This window comes from Indicator indicator, chromosome 15 (genome assembly GCF_027791375.1).
Source record: "Indicator indicator isolate 239-I01 chromosome 15, UM_Iind_1.1, whole genome shotgun sequence".
NCBI lineage: Eukaryota > Metazoa > Chordata > Aves > Piciformes > Indicatoridae > Indicator > Indicator indicator.
Genome location: NC_072024.1, coordinates 23,457,385 through 23,484,591, shown reverse-complemented (window position 1 = coordinate 23,484,591; position 27,207 = coordinate 23,457,385). Strand labels below are relative to the sequence as shown.

General features: G+C 54.0%; 1 protein-coding gene across 1 annotated transcript in view; it reads left to right on the top strand.

The window, feature by feature from the left end:
- The window catches only part of FBLN2 (fibulin 2), an 85,537-nt gene that overhangs the window by 50,366 nt on the left and 7,964 nt on the right, over positions 1-27,207 (top strand). Inside the window, exons 3-14 of the mRNA XM_054387335.1 lie at positions 665-794; positions 2,123-2,309; positions 2,968-3,174; positions 8,315-8,428; positions 8,832-8,933; positions 18,026-18,160; positions 18,963-19,100; positions 19,375-19,518; positions 22,887-23,015; positions 24,530-24,655; positions 25,989-26,105; positions 26,851-26,979. Coding sequence (XP_054243310.1) covers positions 665-794; positions 2,123-2,309; positions 2,968-3,174; positions 8,315-8,428; positions 8,832-8,933; positions 18,026-18,160; positions 18,963-19,100; positions 19,375-19,518; positions 22,887-23,015; positions 24,530-24,655; positions 25,989-26,105; positions 26,851-26,979 — 1,658 coding nt within the window. The remainder of the gene's footprint in view (positions 1-664; positions 795-2,122; positions 2,310-2,967; positions 3,175-8,314; positions 8,429-8,831; positions 8,934-18,025; positions 18,161-18,962; positions 19,101-19,374; positions 19,519-22,886; positions 23,016-24,529; positions 24,656-25,988; positions 26,106-26,850; positions 26,980-27,207) is intronic.

Here is a 27,207-nt window from a genome sequence, read left to right as displayed (position 1 = left end):
ACCACTCCTGCTGGAGCCATGCCAGGGTGCAGAGCTGGGCACCATGCACCTGTCCAAGCTTCAAGTGCCCCTCTGTGTGCAGAAGGCCTGCAGGTGACAGAGCCCCAGGAGTCTGCCACTGACTCCAGGCAGCACCTAAAGATCCTCAGTGCAGAAGGCAGATAGGAGTTGTGAAAATGAGCTGCTGCTCTGGGAGCCTCATGGAGTTCAGCCAGGGCAAAGGGTAGGCTGCTGCACCAGGACAGGTTGGGGTTTCCTCACTGCCCAGGGAAGAAGGTTTCTGTCTGGTTTCTCTTTCTGACCCCTTCTGATGGCTCCTGAGAAGCAAACCATGGGGAGCAGGGACTGCTGCACAGGCAGAGATGAGCTGTAAGGGCTCCTGGTGACCAGACTTTGAAGGACAGTGACCAGACTTGGAGAGGCACTGTCCTAAACAAAAATTCTCTAGCATTTATCAGCTGCCTCTGAGAAAAGAGGGAAAACTACCTCCTGCCCAGGCCAGTGGTGCCACCTCTATTATGTTGCCACCCATGTCAAAGAGAGACCAAGCCTGTGGGATGCATCCTGATTCCAACAGGTCTGGGGGGGGAGGGAGGGAGGGTTGTATCCCACCCTGCTGTCTTCTGAGTGCCAGTGAGGGCCTGACCTGGGTGCTCCTTTGCAGAGTTGCCCAGAAGCAGTGCTGTGTGTCCACAGTGCAGGAGAGCAGCTGCCTGGCTGGCATGGTGGCTGCCAAGGAAGGGGACACCTGCGGGCCAGAGGAGAGCGAGCCCTGCGGAGGGGCAGCCTACAAGGTGAGTGGCTCTGCTGCTTCTGGAGGGGTTTGTTCCCCACTGGGGGTGGGGGTCCTCCATTCCTGCACTTAGCTGTGATGCCTTCCCACCTTAGTGTGGAGCACACAGGATGCCAAAGCTGCAGGAATGTGTCAGGGACGTGATGGTGTTACCAGGACTGTTCAGTCAGGGACCTGGCTGAGGGCACAGAGGGCACTGGCAGCAAGTTTGCTGATGGCACCAAACTGGGAGCAGTGGTGACACCCCTCAGGCTGTGCTGCCACTCAGCCAGACCTGGCCAGGCTGGAGAGCTGGGTGGGGAGAGATTGAATGAAATAGAACAACGTATAGAGTCTGGCATCTGGGAAATAACAACCCCATGGACCAGGATAGGCTGGGGGCTGATCTGCTGGAGAACAGCACAGGGGAAAGGGACATGGGGGTCCTGGTGGACAGAAGGATGCCCAGGAGCCAGCAGTGTGCCCTTGTGGCCAAGAAGGCCAAAGGCATCCTGGGGTGGATTAGAAGGGGAGCGGTGAGTAGGTAGAGAGAGGTTCTCCTCCCCTGTGCCCTGGTGAGGCCACATCGGGAGTACTGTGTCCAGTTCTGGGCCCCTCAGGGAACTGCCTAGAAGGGCGCAGGGCAGAGGCACAAAGGTGGCCACAGCAGGAAAGTTTCTGCAGCTGAAGCTGTGAGTGGACAGGTTTCCCTCTGCCCTCTGGAGACAGACTCTGCTTGAGGTGGATGTCCATCTAGGATTGCTCATCATCGAAGATGATTCCTTCCCATTCCACATCCAACCCTTCCCAGCTGCTGCTCTGATCTGCTCTCCTTAGGTCAGGGATCTGTCTCCTGGGAGCTTGGAGCTTAGCTCAGCATCCTCTGCTCCATCCTTGGACTTTTTGTTGACAGCTAACTGGTACCAGTCTGGATGATGAAAGGCTGAGGCCTTCCTGTAGACTTCGAACAGCCTGGAAGAGCTTCTTTTGGTGCAAGAGGCTGGGTCAGTGCAGCTGCAAACTGGACATGAGGGCTGCTGGGCTGGGTGGCTTGGCTGAAAGGAGCTGTGGAGGGACTGCATTCTGTAGCTGCCCTGTCAGTGGGACATCTAAGTGGATGTGCTGGGGAGGTCAGGCCACTTGCCTGGTAACTCAGACACCTTCAGTTCACACGTGGCTCATGCACCATCTGTGAGCATGGTGAACCACAGCTCAGGCTTTGGTGTTTGCACTGTCTGAACCCAAAGTGCTCCTCCAGCTGCTCTGCTGTGAAAGCTCCAGGCTGGGTGGGCTCATCCCTGCTGGGGACTGTGTGGACCCCTCCGTGCTGATGGTCTGCTCCTCTGGCAGCAATGCTGTGACTGCTGCAGCCTGGGCCTGCGCCTGAGGAGGGAGGAGAAGACCTGTGAGTCCAGCATCAACCTGGGCTACCCCTGCAGCCATGTGATGCTGTCCTGCTGTGAAGGGGGGGACCACTTCAGCCACCCAGAAATAAAGAGACATCCTGAGCCTCTGCCAACAGTGACACCTGAGAAGGGTAAGTGTCCAGCTGAGACTGCCAGACAGTGCAGATAACAGGCACAGCTGGGGAGTGCAGGGCTTGGTTCAGGTAACAGTGGCAGTGGTGGTAGCAGTCTGTGGGGAAGGGGAGCTTGTGACCTCCCGGGGTCACCCTGTGTTCCTAGAATGGGTTCCACCACCCTTCAGAGTGAACAGCTTCTGTTTAACATCTAGTCAAAATCTGCCCTTCTCGAGCTTCAAGCCATTGTCCCTTGTCCTGGCGCTCCCAGCCCTTGGCAAAATTCCCTCTCCAGCCATCCTGGAGCCCCTTCAGGTACTGGAGGGCTGCTCTAAGGTCTCCCTGGAGCCTTCTCTTCTCCAAGCTGAACAATCTCAGCTTTCTCAGCCTGTCCCCATAGCAGAGGGCCTTCAGCCTGCTGATCATTTTTGTGGCCTTCTCAGGGGCTCCTGTAAAAGTTCTGTCCCTCCAGCTTGACAGAAGGTGGAGGTGGTGGACCTACAGCAGAGTGCTCTTGTCTTCAGGATGGGTTCATTTGCTCTGGTCCTTGGAGCCACTGTTTTGGGTAGCTTTGGCTGCACCTGGAGTTTGTTCTGATCGAATGCTCCTTCCTAAGGAGGCTAAAATGAAGGCTGAAACATCTGCTGAGGACCCAAGCAGTGTTGTGCTGTTGTAGTTTCAGAGACAGAAGATCACAATGAAGCTCTGTCCATCAGCAGTGAAGCTGAGCTGTCGAATAACCTGCCTGGAGATGACCTGGATGAGTGCCTGCTGTATGGGGGGGAGCTCTGCCAGCACCTCTGTATAAACACCGTGGGCTCCTACAAGTGCTCCTGCTTCCCAGAGTTCACTTTGCAGGAGGATGGCATCAGCTGCTCTCCAGGTGAGCAGACAGGAAGGAGACCCTGTGAAGGGTGGTGTGTCATAGATGGCTGGTCAGTGAGGTGGATTGCAAACTGCCTCAACAGCAGAGTTCAGAGGGTTGCCATCAGTGGCACAGAGTCAGCCTGGAGGCCTGTGGCCAGTGGTGTTCCCCAGGGATCAGTACTGGGTCCAGTTTTGTTCAATATCTTTATCAAAGACCTGGCTGCGAGGATTGAGAGTACCCTCAGCAAGTTCCTGGTGATACAAACCTGGGGGGAGGCTGACACCCCTCAGGCTGTGCTGACCTCCAGTGTGACCTGGACAGGCTGAGAGCTGAGTGCAGACAAACCTCAATAAGGACAAGAGCAGGGTCCTGCAGCTGGGGAGGAGCAACAGCAGGCACCAGGACAGGTTAGAGGCTGCCCTGCTGGAGAGCAGCTCCACAGAGAAAGACCTTGGAGTGCTGGTGGGCAGCAAGTTCTGCAGGGGACAGCAAAGTGCCCTTGTGGCCAAGAGAGCCAAAGGGATCCTGGGGTGCAGCAAGAAAGGTGTCCAGCAGGGCTAGGGAAGTTCTTCTACCTCTCTACTCTGCCCTGCTGAGCCCACACCTGCAATCCTGTGTCCAGTTTGGGGCTCCCCAGTTCAAGAGAGACAGAGACCTGCTGGAGAGAGTCCAAGGGAGAGCCAGGAGGATGCTTAGGGGACTTGAGCATCTCCCTGTGAAGAGAGACTGAGAGCCCTGGGGCTGTTTAGTGTGGAGAAGAGAAGGCTGAGAGGGATCTGATCAATGTCTATCAATAGCTGAGGGGTGGGGGTCAAGGGGAGGGGGCCAGGCTCTTTTGGGTGGTGCACAGTGATAAGTCAAGGAACAATGGAGACAAACTGAAACATAGAAGGTTTCAGCTCAACATGAGGAGAAACTTGTTTGGTGTGAGGGTGACAGAGCCCTGGAGCAGGCTGCCCAGGGGGGTTGTGGAGTCTCCTTCTCTGGAGACTTTCCAACCCCACCTGGATGCATTCCTGTGCAGACTGCCCTGGGTGATGCTGCTCTGGCAGGGGGGTTGGACCTGATGATCTCTGGAGGTCCCTTCCAGCCTCTGATATACTGTGAGACTGTGAGACTGTGATGTCCTTGTGCCACCTGCACTGACCTGCCACGTTTCCTGTAGGTGCTGGGAGGGTTTTTTTGTGGGTGTGGATTCAAGGCCATTTTCTGCAGACACTGCAGAGGTTGATAATGGAAAGACAGAGAAGCATTTAGGCAGCTGCCTTCTGCCTTGTGTATGGCAGGGTGGTGTGAGGGCAGGGTGGGGATCAGTGTGCTCAGCTGGAGAGTCTTTGCACTTTTCAGGGAATCATAGAAGCACAGAACTGCAGAGTTTGGAAGAGACCTTTGAGATCATCAAGTCCCAACAGCCTGTCTGGAGCTCACAACCTCACCACTGCTGCTAAGCCACTGTCACTAACCCACATCCCTCAGCACCTCATCCACTTGTCTCTTAAACAACTCCAGGGATGGGGACTCCACCACCTCCCAGGGCAGCCTGTTCCCAAGCCTGACCACTTGGTATGGTTTGAGGCTAGATGCCTTTAAGAACCACAGAGTTGAGGACCTCCAGAAGGACCAGGAAGGTCCAGGGATGGACCAAAAAGTGTAATCTTTTGTTATAGGATCATGGAATTGTCAGGGTTGGAAGGGACCTCAAGGCTCAGCCAGTTCCAACCCCCTGCCATGGGCAGGGACACCTCACACTCCAGCAGGTTGCTCACAGCCACATCCAGCCTGGCTGCAAAAAACCTCCAGGGATGAGGCTTCCACCACCTCCCTGGGCAACCTCTGCCAGTCTCTCACCACCCTCCTGGGGAAAAACTTCTTCCTAACATCCAATCTGAATCTCCCCATTTCTAGTTTTGCTCCATTCCCCCCAGTCCTATCACTCCCTGACACCCTCCAAAGTCCCTCCCCAGCTTTCTTGGAGCCCCCTTCAGGTCCTGCAAGGCCACAAGAAGGTCACCTCAGAGCCTTCTCCTCTCCACACTGCACAACCCCAACTCTCTCAGTCTGTCCTCAGAGCAGAGCAGCTCCAGCCCTCTGCTCATCCTCGTGGCCCTTCTCTGGACACCTTCCAGCACCTCCAGATCCTTCCTGGAACAGAGGCTCCAGAACTGGACCCAGAGCTCCAGGTGTGGTCTGAGCAGAGTGGAGCAGAGGGGGAGAATCCCCTCCCTGGCCCTGCTGGCCACACTTCTCCTGCTGCAGCCCAGGCTCTGCTTGGCTCTCTGGGCTGCAAGTGCTCACTGCTGGCTCCTGCTGAGCTTCTCATCCATCAGCACCCCCAAGTCCCTCTCCTCAGGGCTGCTCTCCAGCCAGTCCCTGTTTCAGTCATCTCATTCCCGTAAGTCCTGCATCTCCATTTCTGTTGTTCTGCCCTTTCCCTCCCTCTCTGCCCTCCTCTCTGCACAAGGTCTTTCCTCTGGTTGTCTGCAGCAGATTTACAGCCTGGCTCTGGCCTTGGCTGAGCTCATTTTTGCTGCATCCTTCAGGTCTGGGTGGGGAGGTGTGGGGTTTGGGTGGGGCATTGGAGGCCTTGGGGGCTTTGAGGCTTGGTGTGTGAGGCCTGATGGGGAGAAGGTTTGGGGTAGGTGATGGTCTGGTGAGGTTTTGGAGAAGTCCAGACTGGAGAGCTGTGCTGAATATGAATTGTTGTGTATTTTTTTGCATGTTTTGGTGGTGGTGTGTGTAGTTATGAGTAGTACTTCTGTTTAAACTTTTCATTCTTTCCAGTCCTGTGTGGAGAGTTTTCTTTACCCCTTTGGGAAGGAGTGAAGAGCATCTCTCTCACTCCTTAAACCCAAGGCACCACTCTTGCAGCAAAGGAGTTTTTCCTCATCTCCAACCTGAAGACTACTGTTGAAGAGCATTTCCTTCTCAGAGCCAGTTTGCATTTCCCAGTTTGCTTTCCTTTGGCTGAGCTCTGCTCTGCTCAGTTCAGACAGACACCATCAACTCTGATTTTGATCTCAGGCCATCAGTATAGCAAAGCAAAGCTACCTACCTGTGGTGTGGGGGGAGTCTGTTGTGTTGCACTGGTTGGCTGCCTGGAGCTCTCCAGTGGCAGGGTTTCAGATCAGATACTGCAGGCAGCTGAAGCCTTACGTGAGTTGTGAGTGCTAGCAGTCCTTCTACAAGCAGAGGTGTTCCCCATCCAGTCACAGAAGTGCTTTGGCTTCAGTTGCTCCTTGCCCAAGCCAGGGAATGAGCCTCCATTCTGCCATTCTTCTCAGCATGATGTTGCAGAGCTGTGTCACAGAGATGTAGGATGGCTTGAGCTGGAAGGAACCTTAAAGGTCATCCAGTTCCAAGCCCCCCTGCCCATTCCCACTACACCAGGTTGGCTCAAAGCCTCACCCAGCCTGCTCTTAATGTGTTTGACAGTGCTCCTCTGGCAGCTGTCTGCTCTGTGGTTGATACTCAGATTCTGAGGAAGGAACCTGAACCAAGAGAGGCAAAGAAAATGGATCTCATCTTAGCACTGCAAGCTTTAGCCTGGGCCTTTGCTTGTGCTCTGCCTCTCCCTCCACTGACTCCACTGAAGTACAGATCTGAGTTAATTCATCTTGTGTCTGGGTAGAATCAGAGAGTTACAGGGTGGTTTGGGTCAGAAGAGGCCTTGAAGATCAGAAAGTCCATCCCAGCACTGCCAGGTCACCCCTAAACCACGTCCCTCAGCACCACATCTCCACAGCTTTCAAACCCCTCCAGGGATGGGGACTCCACCACTGCCCTGGACAGCCTGTTCCAGGGCTTGACAACCCTTTGGGGGAAGAAATTGTTCCTCATAGAATCATAGAATCAGTCAGGGTTGGAAGGGACCACAAGGCTCATCCAGTTCCAATCCCCCTGCCATGGGCAGGGACACCTCACACTACAGCAGGCTGGCCAGAGCCTCATCCAGCCTGGCCTTAAACACCTCCAGGGATGGGGCCTCAACCACCTCCCTGCACAACCCATTCCAGGCTCTCACCACTCTCATGGGGAAGAACTTCTTCCTCATGTCCAGTCTGAATCTCCCCACTTCCAGCTTTATTCCATTCCCCCTAGTCCTGTCCAACCTAAACCTCCCCTGGTACAACCTGAGGTCATTTCCTCTTGTCCTGTCACTTGTTGCTTGGGACCAACCCCCACCTGGCTCCAGCCTCCTTTCAGGGAGCTGTAGAGAGCCAGAAGACCTCAGCCTCCTCTTCTCCAGACTAGACAGCCCCAGGTCCCTCAGCTGCTCCTCACAAGACCTGTGCCCTAGTAGTGTCAGCAGTGGTCACCAGCAGCATTCCCAGCAGGTCTGCAGACCTCAGTGCCTGTGGCTGTGCCAGGAAGTGTGGAGGGATCTGCAGAGCTCAGCTGAGGCAGAGTTGTGGGGAGGGCAGGGGACTGCTTGGCCCTTGAACTCAAATGGGCACAGGACACCTCCCTCTCAGCTCATGGATTTAGGCTTCCATGCTGAGGACAAAGTGCAGCACTCTCATTGGTGGAGCAGAGCTTTTTCCTTTTGCTTTGAACTCTTCTGCTGCCTGGAACAATGTTCCCTGTTGGTTGAAACTCTTCATGTCAGGTAGCAGCTCTGATGTTTTCATCTGGCCATCCCAGAGCAGCCCCTGCTTGGACAGGTGAGCATCAGCTTCTCCTCTGTGCTGGAACAGGATGCACAGAATTAGTGCAAAGGCTTGGTTTGGGTTCAGCTTTTCTCTTGCATCATGCTCCAAGTGAAATCCAGCCCTGTCTGTAGAGCAGCTGGGAAGCTGAGTGGGACTCTGGCTGCAGTGTTTTGCCTCACTGAAGATCAGGCTCCCTGCTCTGTGCCTGTGATGTCTGGGAGCATGTCCATGGGCACCACACTGCATGTGGGCACAGTTGGACCCTTGGCTCCCATCAGACAGATGGCACCTTCCCAGCTGACTGCTGACCTCCAGGGAGGTGGTGGAGTCACTGTACCTGGAGATGTTCAAAAGACTGGATGAGGCTCTCAGTGCCATGGTCTGGTTGATTGGATAGGGTGGGGGATAGGTTGGACTGGAGGAGCTTGGAGGTCTCTTCCAACCTGGCTGATTCTATGATTCTATGATTCTGGCCCTAACCCACCTCTGCCTCCCTTGCCTTACAGATCCTGACGGAGGAGAGGTGACAAGGCTGGAAGCAGAAGCCACCATCCCTCCAGCAGCCTCTCCTCAGCCCATCCTCATCGTGTCCCTGCAAGAGGAGCAGGATAAGTGCAAAGGTACCTTGGAGGTGCAGCCTGTGCTGAGTGAGGACTGCTCAGAGCTGGCACCAAATTGTGCCACATCTGTGCCCAGCCTGGTTCCAGCTCACAGCCTGGCTCTGTTAGCTCTGCCACAAGGCTGAGGAGCTGTCAGGGGAGGCTCTAGAGGCTGGACTCTGGTCCCGGGGCTGCCAGACACTGCTGGCTGGGGAAGGGGAGAGTGGAGCTGTGCAGCAGGGGGGCAGCAGCACAGGTAGGACACACATGGGGTCTGTGTCTGAGGGGAGGGCTGGGGGTGGTGGTTGGGGCAGATGGGCCACAAACTGCACTCCCCATTGCTGAACTGGGCTTGTGTGTGGGTGGCCTGGAGGGCTGCTGTGTGGTGGCAATGCTAACCTGCTCTCACCTCCCCTGGCTGTAGATAATGGCCCCTGCAAGCACATCTGCAGCGTGGTGGAAGGAGATGTTGTGTGCTCCTGCTTGGCTGGATACACCCTCATGGCTGATGGGACTTCTTGTGAGGGTAAGTGGCTCAGGGGTCAAGCACCTGTATGCAGATCTCATTCATCTTGTACCCCCTGGGTGTTTCTCTGAGGCTTCCTCCTGTTCAGTGCTGTGGATTGCCAGTGGCAGCAGAGACTGTTTGGCAGAGGTGAGCCCAGATCTGCTCCCCACAGAACTCCTCCAGTGTGCCTCTCCATTGTGCCTCTTATCTAAGCACCTCAGGTGCAATCCAGCCTGGATTTCTGCTCCTTGCCTCTGGCATTCCAGGCTTTTCCCCAGCCCTCCTGATTGCTCTTTTCACTGCTGCTCCTCCCCAGGGTCTGTGCACACAGCTGTTCCTCCTGAGGATGGGAGCCCCTAGCAGGCCATGGGCATGGTTGCTGTCCTGAGGAGCCCCCTCTGCCCTGCCACCTCTTGGCTTTAAGTTTATTTCTGCTTGCCTTGAAAGCCTGAAGTCTCTGAGGCCTCAATGCCCCAAAGAATGTGCCACTGAGAGCTGGCCCAGCTCCACCTGTGCCACTTGATGCTGAAGCTCAGGTCTCCAAAGCTGCGCCATGGTCATCCCCACCATCTACATGGTAAATGGAGGTGCTTGGGTAGTGCCAAAGGACATGTGTGCCCAGGAAAGGTTTGGGGGGCCAGGAGCAATGCCCTGTGACCTGCCTTCATTACCAGCCTGTGACTACAGGAGCCGTGCCAGCCAGCAGCCAAAGGCAGGTGCCAGCTTCTGGTGCTGAGGAGTGCTCAGCAGTGATCCACATCTCTCTTCACCTCAGCTCTTACTGAGTGACAAATCATCTGTGTGAAATGCCAGCCAGGCTGTGAGGAAAATGGGGATTTAATATCTCCAGATGGAATATTCACTGTGCATTGCTTTCCCAAGAGTGGGGGAAGCTACTCTGGTGAATTCCTGTCAGGATCAAAAGGGGCATCTCCAGGCAAAGTTTTGCCCTCCAGGAGGTGGAAAGGCAGAGCAGTGTGAGTGGAAGTAGTGAGCTGGTGTGGAAGCAAGAGACACTGAGCATCTCTGTCCAAGCTTTTGGTGGGAAGGGAGGTGGTGGTGCACTGGGGCAGGCCTCCTGCACAGGGTGTGCACTGCCTGGGCTGCCTGCCTGGGCTGAGGAGCAGCTCTGTCTGCAGTGACACGAGTGTAGGGCTGTGAGCAAGGGCTGGCTAGTCTCTGGGGGTCTATCCCAGCCCTGTTTCCAGCACAGCACTCCATATATTCTAGCATGGTGCTGATGTGGTAGCTCCAGCACACTTCATTCAGACATCTCCAGGCTGCAAGGAGTGTAGATTCCCTTCAGGAATGGCTCTGCTAGGGTTCTGCTTTTCCCTTTAGGCTGCAAGGTGTTGATAGAGGTTTGGATGAGTGCCTCACAGGTGCTCAGGCTTCTTCCAGAGGACAATTATGTGTGAACACACTGGGACCCTTCTGCTGTGTCAGCCACAGAGTGATGTGTGCAGAGGGCTTTCTCTGTACAATGTGTTGGTAAGGTGATAGGTGTGAGCTGCTCAGACAGCAGCAGCAGCATTCGGCACCCTCTGCAGTGCGCTGAGGCTGTTTGTGCTCAGGGGCTCCCTGGCATCTCTGCACAGGACATTTCACTGGGCAGGGACACCTCACACTAGGTCAGGTTGGCCAGAGCCTCATCCAGCCTGGCCTTAAACACCTCCAGGGATGGAGCCTCAACCACCTCCCTGCACAACCCATTCCAGGCTCTCACCACTCTCATGGGGAAGAACTTCTTCCTCATGTCCAGTCTGAATCTCCCCACTTCCAGCTTTTTTCCATTCCCCCCTCTCCTTCTTCATCTCCATCATGCTAGTCATCTGTATCATCCTAGTCCTTCCCCCTGGTCTTCTTCATCTCCACTCTGACTCTCTCCTGTGAGCTCCTTACCCTAAAGAGCCCTGCTCTGGGTGTGCTGTCTGGGGAACATTTGCTGTGTTCAACACTTTTCCCACTTCTCCAGTGGAAGGAGAAAGCCACAACCCCACTGTGGTTTCTCCTCTATTGAACTGCCTGGTGTCAGCCACTGCCACCCTAAGGGATGTCCCTGGCTGCTGCTGTGCTCCTTCTGGATCTGGCTGAGCAAAGCTTTAGTGATTCCTTTTGCCAGTTGTTGTTTCCATGAGTGTCACTCTTTGCCTGTTTTATGGGCAGGAGGAAGAATCTTTGCACAGCAGCACAGCAACTGATCAGCTTTTTCTGTTGGATTGGCTTTAGTCAAGCTGTGGGAAATGAGAATTCCAGGTGCACCCCAGAGCAGGTAGCCAGAACTCCTGCCAGCCACCCATGCACACTGAGGAGTCACCAGCTGGTTAAAGAGTTTGCACAGAACAGCTTTGAGGAACTTGGTGAAGGTACTAAAATGTCCTTAGGCCTGAAAGCTCCATGTTCTCCAGAGAGAAGAGCCAGGCTGGGAGGTTTTCAGGGGGGTTGCTTTTCCTGGTGGCTTGCAGGCAGTCATCACCACCACCCACACTCAGCTGACAAGGGACTGCTTTTTCCTCCTGCCAGAGCAAGCAGCAAGTGGTGGGCTTGTTGCTGAGCCAGGATGGGGGCTGCACAATCACCAGGGGGCTGAATGGACCAGATGTGTTCCACAGAACAAAGGGGGCTGAAGTCATCTGCAGAGGGGAAGAAGCAGGAGAAAGGGAGGGGAAGAAGCAGGAGAAAGGGAGGGGAAGAATCAGGGGAAAGGGAGGGGAAGAACCAGGAGAAAGGGAGGGGAAGAACCAGGAGAAAGGGAGGGGAAGAATCAGGGGAAAGGGAGGGGAAGAATCAGGAGAAAGGGAGGGGAAGAATCAGGGGAAAGGGAGGGGAAGAATCAGGGGAAAGGGAGGGGAAGAATCAGGAGAAAGGGAGGGGAAGAAGCAGGAGAAAGGGAGGGGAAGAATCAGGAGAAAGGGAGGGGAAGAATCAGGAGAAAGGGAGGGGAAGAATCAGGGGAGGGAAAGGGGAAGGGGGGAAGAATCAGGAGGGAGAAGCAGGGAGGGGGAAGAATCAGGGGAAAGGGAGGGGAAGAATCAGGAGGAAAGGGGAGGGGAAGAATCAGGGGAAAGGGAGGGGAAGAATCAGGGGAAAGGGAGGGGAAGAATCAGGAGAAAGGGAGGGGAAGAATCAGGGGAAAGGGAGGGGAAGAATCAGGGGAAAGGGAGGGGAAGAATCAGGAGAAAGGGAGGGGAAGAAGCAGGGGAAAGGGAGGGGAAGAATCAGGGAAGGTGAGGGGAAGAATCAAGAGAAAGTGCCCCCAGAGGACAAACAGCAGTCTGTGTTTCCATGCTGTTATGAGAGGAGGGCCAAAATGAAGTTGTAATGCTGAAGTTCCCTAGTGAGAAAGCCAGCAGCAGGTAACTGTTGGGATTGGTGTGCAAAAATGGCAGCTCCTTGGATCCAGCAGCTGTGCCCAGGGCATCCTGTGTGTGCTGCTGCTTTCAACAGCAGTGTCAGGGGAAAAGAAAGGAGCTCTGACATGAGAACATTTCCCTCTGCTTGTCCCTGACACACAGTGAGGAATGCTGTGGCCACACACACAGACCTTGTGGCTTTCTCAACAGTTCAGTGCAGGACTTGTTTTTAATGTGTCCCTGGATTATTTCCCTTCTTAGTGCTCTTTGGTGAGCAGTAAATCTTGCCCTGCCTCAGCCTTGGTTGTGGTGGGTGCAGATTGCAGCTAGTCCAGTGCTGGGCATTAACTTTGTTTCAGGCTGAAAGCCTAACTCAGGTTCTTCTGAGTCAAGCATCTTCCTGCCTTGTTGAGTTGTTTGTCAGGATGAAGTGAGGCAGGTCAGGGACCCTCTGGAGTCTGTGGATGATCAGCAGGGAGAAAAAAAGGAGAAGGGATCATCCTGTTTCATAAAAACCATATCTGAGTCATTGCTACCCTCTGCCTCGTGCCATAAGGGAGAGCAGACTGATGCTAGGTACAGGCTGGGCTGGACACAGCCACTGCAGGAGCTCAGATTGGGACCATCTTCCCAAAGATGCCTTTTCCCACTCTCACAGTGGTGCTAAGGGACTGGTTTGTGACATGGGCAGGTGGGAACTCAGGAGAGAGGTGCTGGCTGTCTTCTGAGAGCTCCCTTTGTGGCAGGAGCATTTAGGAATCTGCTAGCAACGTGAACGGAATGGGGCAGGTCTGGTTAGTAAATGAGAAGGGAGCTTTGGTGGACTGGCAGCTGGCCTGGTGTCAGATGGAGATTCCTGCTCTGACATGGGATGGGGCAGAGCAGAGCTTTGCATCCTGCATGGCTTGGAGTTTAAGCCTTGATTCTCAGCCCAGGCCACAGGCAGGAGGCTTTGAAGATCATCCCTTGTGCACAAACCTTTCCCTGACAGCCACAGTCCTGCAGGCAGCCCTCCACTTCCCACAGCTCTCATTTTCTCAGGTGCCTTCAGGCTCTGCTTCTTTCCTCCAGTACTCAGGAATTTGAAAACAGAACCAGAAAATAGAGACAAACCATGGAATTCCATCAGCTCTCTGCTGTCTTTCCCTTCCTCTTAGCTGCTGACACCTGCTGAGCAGGGCCAAGAGTTCCTCCAGCATCTGGGCAGTGCTTCAGGCAGAGCTGCTCTCCTTGTGGCTCTCTTGGCCTGGTGCTGAGCTGCCTGAGGCTCTGGGGATGCAGTGCAGTGCTGACAGCTGGTTTGTCTGAGAAGACCTTTTGTGGTTTGCAAGAAAAGATAATCTCATAGCCTCTTAAATCAGCAGAAAGCCTTGTACTGCTTGGGATGATAGAACCATAGGGTTGTCAGGGTTGGAAGGGACCTCAAGGCTCAGCCAGTTCCAACCCCCCTGCCATGGGCAGGGACACCTCACACTCCAGCAGGTTGCTCACAGCCACATCCAGCCTGGCTGCAAAAACCTCCAGGCATGAGGCTTCCACCACCTCCCTGGGCAACCTCTGCCAGTCTCTCACCACCCTCATGGGGAACAACTTCTTCCTAATGTCTAATCTAACTCTTCCCTCCTCTACATTGGATCCACTCCCCCCAGTCCTATTACTCCATGACACCCTCAAAAGTCCCTCCCCAGCTTTCTTGGAGCCCCCTTCAGATCCTGCAAGGCCACAAGAAGGTCACCTCAGAGCCTTCTCCTCTCCAGACTGCACAACCCCAACTCTCTCAGTCTGTCCTCACAGCAGAGCAGCTCCAGCCCTCTGCTCATCCTCGTGGCCCTTCTCTGGACACCTTCCAGCACCTCCAGATCCTTCCTGGAACAGAGGCTCCAGAACTGGACCCAGAGCTCCAGGTGTGGTCTGAGCAGAGTGGAGCAGAGGGGGAGAATCCCCTCCCTGGCCCTGCTGGCCACACTTCTCCTGCTGCAGCCCAGGCTCTGCTTGGCTCTCTGGGCTGCAAGTGCTCACTGCTGGCTCCTGTTGAGCTTCTCCTCCACCAGCACCCCCAAGTCCCTCTCCTCAGGGCTGCTCTCCAGCCAGTCCCTGCCCAGCCTGTATTGGTGCTTAGAATTTTCCCATCCCAGCTGCAGGACCTTGCACTTGGCCTTATTGAACCTCATGAGGTTGTCATGGGCTCAGCTCTGCAGCCTGCTCAGGTCCCTCTGGATGGATCCCTTCCCCTTGAGGTGGAAGCCTCTTCCCTGGAGGCTTTTGCAGCCAGGCTGGATGTGGCTGTGAGCAACCTGCTGTAGTGTGAGGTGTCCCTGCCCATGGCAGGGGGGTTGGAACTGGCTGAGCCTTGAGGTCCCTTCCAACCCTGACAGTTCTATGATTCTATGAGAGGACTCCACCACAGCAACTCATCCCTTGCTTCCAGCAGGAGAGGGGCTGGGTTAATTTTATTGATTGGTTTTGGGGTTGGATTTTTGGAGGCAGTGGGGCTTGGTGGCTTCATTGATTGATTGATTGATTGGTTGTTGTTTGATTCGGGGGAGGTTGTGTTGGGGTTTTTTTCCTGTTGTTGCTTCTGGTGGGGGTTGGGGATGGGGAGAATATTGCTGCTCACATTGCAGCTAACATGTGGAAACTGGGAAGCTGCACAAGCATTAGGAGGACATAGCCCTGAACAGCTGTGGGGTAGGCAATCACCTGCCCTGTGGTGGAACTCCACAAATGGGTGGGACAGGCAGAGAAATAAGCAGCTGCTGGGCATGATCTTGCTTGGGGCTAGCCTTTGGGAAGCAAGCACCCAGCAGCTGTGGATCACAGAATGTTAGGGTTTGGAAGGGACTTCCAGAGACAAGTGAGTCCAACCCTCCTACCAGAGCAGGGTCACCTAGGGCAGGTCACACAGGAACACATCCAGGTGGGTTTTGAATGTCTCCAGAGAAGGAAACTCCAGAGCTTCTGGAATTCCTTGGTGCTGGTCTTCATCTGTTTGGTAGAAAAAGCAGCTGAGAGGTTTTTTTCTAGGACCAAGGGCTTTTCAAATGGCTTCTGCTGTCTGCATCCCCCAGAGGATGTGGTGTGTCTGAGGTTGTAGTGATCTGGGAATGAGGTTGTAGAGCCAGCAGGAAAATCTTTACTTTATTGAGCAGGATGGGAACAGCCTTGTGTGCAGAGAAGCTGGGTGGATGGTAATAATATTTCTGGAGCTAACAAAAGCCAAATGTGACCATAAAGGTCACATTTGGCTTTTGTTAGCTCCAGAAATACTTGCTGGCTTTGTGGAGAACTGGGAATGTTTCAGATTAATGGAGAACAGCAAGAAAGTTTCTCTTCCCACCCCTGCCCCACGTTCTTTGCTCACCCTGCTGGTCCCAGCTTTCATTATGAAGATAATAAGCAAACCCTGAGTCAGAGATGACCTCATCCAAACCCATCAAAACCTCACACTTCCAAGGTGTGACAGATTCCTTTCCAAACTGTCCTACCTTCCACAGCCTTGCCTCTAACTGATGGGTCTGAAAGAACTTCTCTCCTCCTGCTGCTGAGCTGAGATCTCTTTGAAGATTTGAATGAAACCCTAGAAACTTGATTGAGCCTTCAGGATTCCTCTTTCCAAGTTTCCTTCTATATCCAGCTCTGCTGAGGTGTTCCTCAGGAAATGAGTGTGTTTAGGTGGCTCCACCTGCAGCAGGCAGTGCCAGGACCTATCTCCTGCAGCAGTTCCCCCACCAGCAGCTCTTGGCTGGCTGGCACCAAGCAGCAGGACTGATGTGAAGTCTGAGCTGTGCAAACCTGATCATGAGCAAGAAACATGAATCACTTCCTCATTCAGCTGCCCACAGGATCCCAGGATGTTAGGGCTTGGAAGAGACCTCTGGAGATCCTCATGTCCAACCCCCCTGCCAGAGCAGGACCAGAGAATCCAGCACAGGTCACACAGGAACACATCCAGACAGGGATGGAAAGGCTCCAGAGAAGGAGACTCCACAACCTCTCTGGGCAGCCTGTTCCAGGCCTCTGGGACCCTCACACTCAAGAAGTTCCTCTTCATGTTGAGGTGGAACCTCCTGTGCTGCAGTTTCCATCCATTGCCCCTTGTCCTATCCCAGGGCACAGTGAGCAGAGGCTGTCCCTGTCCCTTCCTTCCTGACCCCCAGCCCTCAGATCTTGATCAGATCCCTCTCAGCCTTCTCCTCTCCAGACTAAACCCCCCCAGGGCTCTCAGCCTCTCCTCCCCAGGCAGTGCTCCAGTCCCTTCAGCATCCTTGTAGTCCTCTGTCCAGGAGGTTTCCATCCAGTAACCCAGGAGCTGATGACCAATCCTCTGCCCACCCTGCACCTGATCTCTTCTGTCTATCCCTTGTCCCCTCCATGCCTGCACCACCCACCGCACCTTTGGGAAGGGGGGAGGGGAAGGGAATCTCCCTGTGATCTCTGCCTCTTGAGTTGCTCTGTGCCAGCAAAAGAGCCTGGAATCAAAACCCTTCCAGTAGAACACTGCAGCAAGGTCTAGGTTGGCTGTCCTATGGAGGAAGTGGCTTCACCTGAGCTTGTGGCTCTGTGGTAGGCTGAAAATTCCCCCCAACATAAAATTGCCAGGCCAGCTCAGCTGGAAAGCAAATCAAGCTCTATTTACAAGCAAAACTACAATCTAAAACGTGGAATGTCATTAATATGTACAAAATACACAATATTTACATCTATGTACAATTTATAAGCAACACAGGAACCCCCCTGGACAAAACCAGAGGGCTACCAACAGCTTCCCCCTCCCTGCTCCCTTCCCTCCCCCTTGTACAGTGGACAAGAGAGAGAGCAGAGAGTTACTCTTAGTGCTTAACCACAAGAACACATTCAAGGTCAGCACAGCCAGCAAGAAGCACAAGTCAGTATCTGCCAGAGCAAGGAAGCTGAAAAGACAGAAAGTTACTTTCCAGATCTAACTTGATGCTTGTTACCTGTCCAAAAGGATTATTTAGACCTTAGCATCATTTTCCCTTTTACACCCAATGGCAATTTAGTTACAGACTACTGCTTTCTGTTCAGGATCCATGGAAAAAGTTTTCCATGCACAGCTGAAATTACCATAGGACCCTTGCAGCAGGGCAGGAAGGTGGCTTGCTGAGGATGAGGCACTAAGGATGAGGCACTGCCTTGCTGAGGATGAGGCACTGAGGATGAGGCACTGCCTTGCTGAGGATGAGTCACTGAGGATGAGGCACTGCCTTGCTGAGGATGAGGCACTGAGGATGAGGCACTGAGGATGAGGCACTGACTTGCTGAGGATGAGGCACTGAGGATGAGGCACTGAGGATGAGGCACTGACTTGCTGAGGATGAGGCACTGAGGATGAGGCACTGAGGATGAGGCACTGACTTGCTGAGGATGAGGCACTGAGGATGAGGCACTGAGGATGAGGCACTAAGGATGAGGCACTGACTTGCTGAGGATGAGGCACTGAGGATGAGGCACTGAGGATGAGGCACTGCCTTGCTGAGGATGAGGCACTGAGGATGAGGCACTGAGGATGAGGCACTGCCTTGCTGAGGATGAGGCACTGAGGATGAGGCACTGCCTTGCTGAGGATGAGGCACTGAGGATGAGGCACTGAGGATGAGGCACTGAGGATGAGGCACTGCCTTGCTGAGGATGAGGCACTGAGGATGAGGCACTGCCTTGCTGAGGATGAGGCACTGAGGATGAGGCACTGAGGATGAGGCACTGAGGATGAGGCACTGCCTTGCTTGTCCCTTGCAGATGTGAATGAGTGTGTGGCAGACAGCCACAGCTGCCAGCGGAGAGAGCACTGCCTCAACACCCTGGGGTCATTCAGGTGTGTCCAGGAGCTGAGCTGCCAGCCAGGCTTTGAGCTGAAGGATGGAGAATGTGTAGGTAAGAGAAGTGCTCTTCAGCTGCTGCAGGTGCTGGCACCAACACGGGTGCCAAGGCTTGCCAAGGCTTCCCTTGGTGCTGGTCTGTGATACAGGCTTGGACTGAAGAAACCTGCTCCCCAGGGAGGTGTTGGGCTTCACAGGCCCCATCTCTACATAGAATCAGAGAACTGTTTGGGTGGGAAGAGGCTTTGCAGATCAAGGCCAACTTTACCCCAGCACTGCTGTGTCCCTCAGCACCACGTCTCCACACCTTTCAAACCCCTCCAGGGATGGGGACTCCACCACTGCCCTGGGCAGCCTGGGCCAGGCCTTGACAAACTTTTAGGGGCAGAAATTGTCCCTCAAGTCCAACCTAAACATCCCCTGGTGCAACTTGAGGCCATATCCTCTTGCTCTTTCACTTGTTGCTTGGGAGAAGAGACCAACCCCCACCTGGCTCCACCAGGTGGTGGACTGTGATAGAGAGCATTTTGCTTTCAAGAGTGTGGGACACACTTTGTTAGGTGTACCTCAGCCCTAGGTCTGATTTGGCTCCTCAGGGTCTTAACCTGCAGATGTCTCAATACTTGTGGTTTACCAGAGATGCTCTGGGCACCTGAATCAGATTTGCTGCAGGACCTGCCAAATTCCAAAGCCTTTGCTGAAGTGGATGCTCAAGAGCAAACACACCTCAGGCTCAGGTCTCCCATGGGCAATGCTGGGTGCCTGCTTTGAACAAATGCTTCCCAAACCCCTTTCTGAGAGGTCACTGAGGATGACAGTTGAGCAGTCACCTCTGGCTGTTCTGATCTGCTTTGCAGATGTTGATGAGTGCCAGAGGGGAACTCACAGCTGCAAAGTGAACTTCCTCTGTCAGAACACAGAAGGATCCTTCTACTGTGAGTCGAAGCAGCGCTGCATGGATGGATTTTTACAAGACCCCGAGGGAAACTGTGTCGGTAGGTGCCCAGCAGTGTGTCTGTGACATGTGCAGCAGCACTGGCCAGCTCCTCTAGCCTCTCCAGGGCTGTTTATTGCCCACAGGGAGCTGTCCTCAGATCCTGCTGTGAATTCCACTTCAGCATTGCTGTCCTTGCAGACTGAATTTGAAAGCAGACCCCTCCTCAGCCTCCTCTTTGCAGCACAGCAAACTGAAATGAAGGAAGCTGGAAGCAAACAGGCCAGAAAGGTTCAAGAGCTGCTCTCACCACTCCAATTCGTTTTCTCCCCCAGATATTAATGAATGCACATCTCTCCCTGAGCCATGCAAGCCAGGATTCAACTGCATCAACACAGTGGGGTCCTACACCTGCCAAAGGAACATGCTGACCTGCAGCAGAGGCTACCACTCCAACGAGGAGGGGACACGCTGCGTCGGTAAGGCCACGCTCCAGCCTCTGCTCAGCTGCCCTCCAAAGAACATCACCAGCTGGAGAGATGATGGTGCAGCACTGGATGTGCTCTGTCTTGATTTCAGCAAGGCATTTGACACCATCTCCCACAGCAGCTGTACTGAGGCAGTGCGGTCTGGATGCTCAGGGGGTGAGGTGGATGGGGACTGGTTGAAGGAGAGAAGTCAGAGAGTTGTGGTCAATGGGATGGAGTCTGGTTGGAGGCCTGTGTCTGGTGGAGGCCCTCAGGGGTCAGTACTGGGACCAGAGCTGTTCAATATATTCATCAAGGACCTGGATGAGGGCACAGAGGCACTGTCAGCAAGTCTGCTGATGGCACCAAACTGGGAGCAGTGGTGACACAGGAGGTTGTGCTGCCATTCAGCCAGACCTGGGCAGGCTGAGAGCTGGGCAGGGAGAAATGGAATGAAATCCAACAAGGGCAAGGGGAGAGTCTTGCACCTGGGAAGGAACAACCTCATGGAGCAGTACAGGCTGGGGGCTGAGCTGCTGGAGAGCAGTGAAGGGGAAAAGGCCCTGGGGGTCCTGGTGGATGGGAGGTGACCATGAGCCAGCAATGTGCTCTGGTGGCCAAGAAGGCCAAGGGCAGCCTGGGGGGGATCAGAAGGGCTGTGGTCAGTAGGTCAGGGAGGTTCTCCTCCCCCTCTGCTCTGCCCTGCTGAGGCCACATCTGGAATATTGTGTCCAGTTCTGGGCCCCTCAGGTCAGAAAGGACCTCAGGGAACTGCTTGAGAGAGTCCAGCACAGAGCCACAAAGCTGCTGCAGGCAGTGGAAGATCTTCCTTAGGAGGAGAGCCTGAGGGAGCTGAGGGCTCTGGAGCTTGGAGAGGAGGAGCCTGAGAGGTGACCTCATTGCTGGGGATAAAGATGTGCAGGATGAGTGCCCAGAGGCTGGAGCCAGGCTCTGCTGGGTGATGCCCAATGCCAGCACAAGGGGCAGTGGTGGAAGCTGAGGCAGAGGAAGTTCCATGGAAACATCAGGAAAAAGTTTTTTTCTGTGTGAGGGTGACAGAGCCCTGGAGCAGGCTGCCCAGGGGGCAGGGGGGTTGTGGAGTCTCCCTCTCTGGAGGTATTCAAGACTCGCCTGGAGGTGCTGCACTTGTGTTGGGGTTGAAGCTTTTTCTCAGAGCCCAAAAGCCCAAAATGGAACATATTTAGTTTGCCTCCCCTCTTCCCTTTCTCCCAGCAGGGAAAGCAAATTAGGCAGGAGAAGAAAAGAGAAGTTACAAAATAACAGTCTGGAATCGATTTGGAAGAAAAAAGGGAAGTTTAACAAAATATAAAAGGCATTTGAGGAAAAGGAAGGTTACAAAGGTATAAGTAAAAAGAGTAAATAAAACATATACAAAACCAGATGCAGCTGGCAAAGGATTCTCTGGTGCTAGATGGATTCTCTTTAGATGCAGTTCCTTAGGAGTCTGGAACAGCATGGAACAGGCCCCAGCCACGTGGTTAAACAGCAGCAGAGTGTCAGCAAAGCCAGGACAGGAGAAGAGAGCAAGGCAGGAAAAGGCAGGAAATAAGGTTGTGGACAGGAGGTGGGTGTGGAATAAACTTTGACCCTGGGACCCTTCCCCCTGGGAGGGAGCTAAGTCTCTCTGCCCACCTGGGTCAGGTCTCTTTGTCCACCTGGGGCTGGGTTCTTTTCAGCCCCCCCTGCTCCTGGGCTGGGCTTAAACCAGCACAACTGGTGTCTGTCTGCTGCAGCAGGTCCTCTGGCTGCATGTAGGATTTGCTGGCTTCTGTCCTGGAGTGAATGTGACCCAGGTGCTTTTTAAGCTCATGCTGCCCATCCAAGCCATGATCTTTGCTGCTTTTGCAATATCTCACTGTAAGTGACCTGATCTGAAGCCATGGGATGCAGCAAACATCCAACACTGAGTCTGTGGGTGCAGGAGAGCAGCAGCAGGGGATGTTCTCTGTAGCACCATGACTGGTTCCCTGCTTGCATCCAGCTGTGTGGGGGCTTAGGAGAAACCCTCCTGGCTTTGTGAAAAGAATGGTGAAAGGTGCCTAGAGGCTGGCATGCAGCTTGGTGTCTGTCCCAGTCTGTGCCTGCAGCTCCTGGCTCAGAAAAGGAGCCTGCAGCTCTTGTTAGCTTTTGCAGAGGGCACAAAGGAATGAGGATCTGGGTCCTGGGTGCCCAAGGCAAGGCTGGCTCCATGCTCCCTTTAATTCCCTGAGTTCTGTGCTCTGTGGAGCAGGAAATCATAACATGAGAGCAGGGAAAAGAGACCATTTTGGTTATGATGATGTCCTATGATGATAATGGTTCCTCCATACAGCCCCTTTGCATGGAGGGAAGGGGGAAAATAACCAAAACGTGCTTTGTGGATCTCCAGCTGGGTGGGAGCCGTGCTGGCAGCTGCTGAACTGGTTCTGGGAAGCAGCTTGCAGTGTGGACCTGGTGCTTAGGAACATGGTTTAGTGTTGAGCCTGCAGTGCTGGGTTGAGAATTGGACTGGATGAGCTTGGGGGTCTCTCCCAGCTGGAAGTTTGCTGTGATTCTGTGTGGTAGAGTCCCCATCCCCAAAACTGTTCAAGAAATGTATGGTCATGGCACCTGGGGACACTGTTTAGGGGCATGGTGGTGTTGAGTTGATGGTTGGACTCAATGATATTGGAGGTCTTTTCTAACTTGATGTTTCGTTTCTATTCTATTTTGTCCTGTTCTGTTCTGTCCTGTTCTTTTCTGTCCTGTTCTGTTCTGGAGAAGAGAAGGCTCCGAGGTGACCTTATTGTGGCCTTGCAGTATCTGAAGGGGGCTACAAGAAAGCTGGGGAGGGACTTTTTAGGCTATCAGGTAGTGACAGGACTGGGGGGAGTGGAACAAAGCTGGAATTGGGGAGATTCAGGCTGGACGTGAGGAAGTTCTTCCCCATGAGAGTGGTGAGAGCCTGGAATGGGTTGTGCAGGGAGGTGGTTGAGGCCCCATCCCTGGAGGTGTTTAAGGCCAGGCTGGATAAGGCTCTGGCCAGCCTGATCTAGTGTGAGGTGTCCCTGCCCATGGCAGGGGGGTTGGAACTGGCTGAGCCTTGTGGTCCCTTCCAACCCTGACTGATTCTATGATTCTATCTTGTTCTGTTGTGTTCTATTCTATTCTACTCTATTCTGTTCTGTTCCGTTCCATTCTGTTCCATTCCATTTCAGTGTGTGTGAAGCTGACTCAGAGGAGCCCAGCGGGCGAAGCTGATATTCTTCATTCTGTCCAGGGGATAACTCTAACAGCTCCTAGTGCTGCTCCGGGATGAATTCCTTTTTTTTTTTTTCTCCTCACAACCATGGATTGTCAGCAAACTGTCCTGAAGCTAACTCCTCTCCCTGGTCCTGCAGATGTGGACGAGTGTCAGACTGGTGTGCACCGCTGCGGTGAGGGGCAGCTCTGCCACAACCTCCCCGGGGCTTACCGCTGCGACTGCAAGATGGGCTACCAGTACGACGCCTTCAGCAGGAGCTGTGTTGGTATGTGAGGGGCAGAGGGAGATGAAATGAGTGCTTGCTTAAGCCTTGGCCACCGAGGCAGCAGCTGGCACCCCAGAGTGTGCAGCTGTCAGTTCTGCAGCGCGGGGCCTCCCAAAGATAAGGAGTCAGCTCCGAAGGACCGGCCGTCAGCGCTCTGCCGCGGCGCTGGGATCTCAGACCAGGTGCCCCTGGTTTGGTTTAGCTGCAGGTTGTCACGCTGCAGAGTGCTTCCAAAGGTGATGCTTCTGCAGCTGCAGGAATTTGTCCTGCTGAGGATTCCAGAAGGTTCTTCCTGAGAGGCCCTGATGCAACGTTCTGTGTTGTGTCATTGCTGAGCCCCAGGTCAGGCAGCATCAAACCTGAGCCTGCAGCATTTGCTGCTCTGCAGATCAGTCCCTGGCACTTCTTTGTGTCCTCCTTGCATGGTGTGGTGCTGTTGTCTCTGAGCTGGCTGCACCAGCCTGCAATGCAATGTATATTTTACATATATTGTAATTTAGTATCTTGGGCAGTGGTATCTTCAAACACCACTGTAACTTCCTTACCAAGGGTGTTTACAGGTTCTGTTCAGTTGTGGGTATCATGTTCCACAGACAAAGACAGTGAAATGATTCAAGCACAGATCTGACATTTCCAATACACCAATTCCAATTGGGAATACAGGTGCTGTGCTCTGTAGGTTTCCCACAAATGGGATCCTGTGGCAGATCAGCTGGGAAGTCACCACTTGCTCCTCTGTCCAGTATCTTCCCAGATGCTGTGGCTATAATTTGAGCAAGCCTTGCCTCAGAGACGACTGGGGGCCTCTCTTCTCTCCTGCCCAAGTCACAGTCTGGAGCTTGCTCATGGCTCACAGAGGGCTGGGGGCCTCTCTCTTGTGTGCTCCCTTGCTGGGCTGTAGCCTCTTCTGGGATTCAATTCTCTTGGAGCTTTTCCCCTTCCTATCTTCCTTGGTCCAGGTGCAAGGCCTGGGTGTAGATGTTGCCAGTTAGGACAAGTTCTTCAGCTGCTACTCTGGCAGCATTTGGCTCTTGTCTCTTTGTGGTAAGAACAAGGCCCGGGTGTAGCTGGTCTGCTGGTGCAGGCCCTTCAGCTGCAACTCTGGCAGCAGCTGGCTTTTGTTGCTTGCTGGGTGAGGACAAGGCAGGTTGCCTGAGTTCTTGGCTGCTTTAAATACTGTCCCAAGACAATTAATGCCCTTTGGTAACACAGAACCCTGATAACTGGAACTGTAGGATGGGGCATATCCAAACATGGCCAGGGGCACACACAGTTCAGAGCTGTGTTCCAAAGTTAATCACACCTGGTACACATCTGGAGCCCAGGAAGCATCCAGGTTAGCACCTTCAGGGGTGCTTACAATGTTAACCACAGGTGTTGGACATTTCCCTTGGCCATCTGGAGCCCAGGAGGTACCCAGGTTAGCAGGCTGGCGGGTGCTCAGCCTGTTGTCTGGGCTGGGGCATGTCTGGAGGTTTGCCCCTTCAGGCCCAGCCCTGCTTGTTGTGCTGCAGACATCAACGAGTGCTGGAACTACCCCGGGCGCCTGTGCCAGCACACCTGTGAGAACTCCGCCGGCTCCTACCACTGCAGCTGCTCCTCCGGCTTCCGCCTGGCCTACGACGGGAAGCACTGTGAAGGTACCACACACCCCAGCTCCCCCTCAGCCTGCTCTCCCCCAGACTGAACACCCCCAGCTCCCTCAGCTGCTCCTCACCAGCCCTGTTCTCCAGACCCTTCCCCAGCTCTGTTTCCCTTCTCCAGACCTGCTCCAGCTCCTCAATGCCCTTCTTGGAGGGAGGGTCGTAAAACTCAACCCAGCACTAAAGGTGTGGCCTCACCAGTGGCATGGTGACAGTAGAGGGGGAAGATCACTGCCCTGCTCCTGCTGGCCACACCACTGCTGATCCAGGCCAAGATGCTGGTGGCCTTCTTGGCCACCTGGACACACCCTGGCTCATCTTCAGCTGCTGTCATGCCCTGCTGGGCAGTTTCCAGCCACTCTGCCCCAAGCCTGCAGCATTCATGGGGTTGTTGTGACACAAGTGCAGCACCCAGCACTTGGCCTTGGTGAGCCTCGTCCCATTGGCCTCATTCCATCAATCCAGCCTGGCCAGGTCCCTCTGCAGAGCCTTCTTACCCTCCAGTAGACCAACACTGCCTCCCAGCTCGGTGTCATCTGCAAACTGACTGAGGATCATCCAGTAATGACCCTGAATTCCAAACTGATGATGTGAGAAAACATCTCCATCTTTTGCCCAGTTGTTGCCAAAGGAGAGTGTCTCTGTGTGAATATGTGAGAGGAGGAAATTGCCATTTTTCACCCAGCTTTGGTATCTGTAAAGCCTGATGAGATACCACAAAGCATGGCAGTTCCTGATGGTGCTGTATCTCAGCTTTGCACCACTGGCATGCAGAAGAAGCTGCAGTGTGAGCCTGGGGGCTTTAGAGAAAGAGCTAGGATGAGCTATAAATGCAGCAAGCCAATGATTTAGGTAGACTCCAGTTTGCAGATACTCAGTCAAACTCTCCAGCTGTCAGATGAGAGCCAACAACTTTCTCCTCTTCCTTCCCTTCCTTCACACACTTTTGCCTTTCCTTCCAGACGAGAGAAAAGGAGAACATAAGAAAGTCAGAACTGGAGGCTTTCCTTTCAAGTGTTACCAGAGATGAAGCTTGTTACTGACAGACTTGGAAATGACCCTGATTTTGAGTTGCACAGATCTGTTTTCAGCCCTCCAAGCTTTCTGGCAGGCAGTGCTGACATCTAAGGTCTGAAGCCCGTGGCTGCACCTCTGTGTGTGTGCATTGTCGATCTGCCTGGGGAGCAGAAACATCTTCCTGGGTCCCATTAGCCCATCCTCATTCCCTCTGACCAGAAGGGCCTGGTAGCTGCTGTCAGGGGCAGGGAGTGCTGGCAGGTGCTGCTCTGAAGCTCTGTGGTGATGCCTGGGGCTTTGTTTTTGGCTGCAGATGTGAACGAGTGCGACGCCGGTCCCTGCAGCCAGGAGTGTGCCAATGTTTATGGCTCCTACCAGTGCTACTGCAGGCAAGGCTTCCAGCTAGCAGAAGATGGGCACTCCTGTAAAGGTGAGGCTGCTGCTCTGGGGTCACTTCAGGGGATGTCCTCCAGCACTCAGGGCTGCCTGGCTCTCAGCAGTACCCAGTGCTGCAGGTGATGCCTGGGGATGATTGGGAGCTATGCTCTGCTGCAAAAGCTCCAGAAGCTAACTCCAGCTGTTGGCCAAAGCCTCCTGCCTGGGGTGGAACACACCTGTGTGACCCCAGAGCTGGGTGAGGTGGTTGTGTCACTGGGACTAGAGCTGATAACAGTAGAAGAGATGTTTCCTTACATTGCATCAGTTAAAGCCTCCACTCAGCAGGAGCAGAGTGAAGACTTGCTCTTACCACTGCTCACAGTGGGTGAATGAGAAGAGTGATCAGAATGGGGAATGGAAGGGGTTTTCCTCTGTTCTTGATGTTGGAGGGTCTCTATTTAAGAAGTGCTGAAGAAACCCACGTGCTTCCCAGCACAAGGAAGCCCCCAGAGCAGCCCTAGGAGAGCTGCAGAGGCACCAGGGCTCTCCAAACTCAGGTGTGCCATGAAGCTGTTCTTTGCCATGAGTCCCTGCTACCTGCTGCAGCATCTCTGGGAGCAGCCTTCTGTTCAGCGCTCCAGAAGAGCCCCCAGCAGTCTAGAGCAGTGCCAAACTGCCATGGCTGCAGTCTTGTCTGAGAGCCTAAGTGCCTCAGGTGAGAGCTGCCCTGTGCTCTGCAGCCTCCCTGCTCAGCTTGCTGCTGTTGTGTCTCTCAGCTGTGTGTGTTCTTGCCCCAGACATCGACGAGTGCACGCAGAGCGCGGGCATCCTTTGTACCTTCCGCTGCCTCAACGTTCCTGGCAGCTACCAGTGTGCCTGTCCTGAGCAGGGCTACACCATGGCAGCAAATGGAAGAACCTGTCGAGGTAAGGAGGTGTGGTAGGGTGAAAATTCCTCTCCCCCAGCATTAGATTTGCCAGCTGGAAGCAAGTGAAAGCTGTATTTGCAAGCAGAACTACAATCTACAATGGAACGCAATGGATATGTACAGAATATATGTACAGAATATACAGGATTGACAATATTGACAGGGATTTGCAGCTGATAAACAGCACAAGAACCCCCTCCTGGCTAAAAACCAGGCGAGCTGCTAA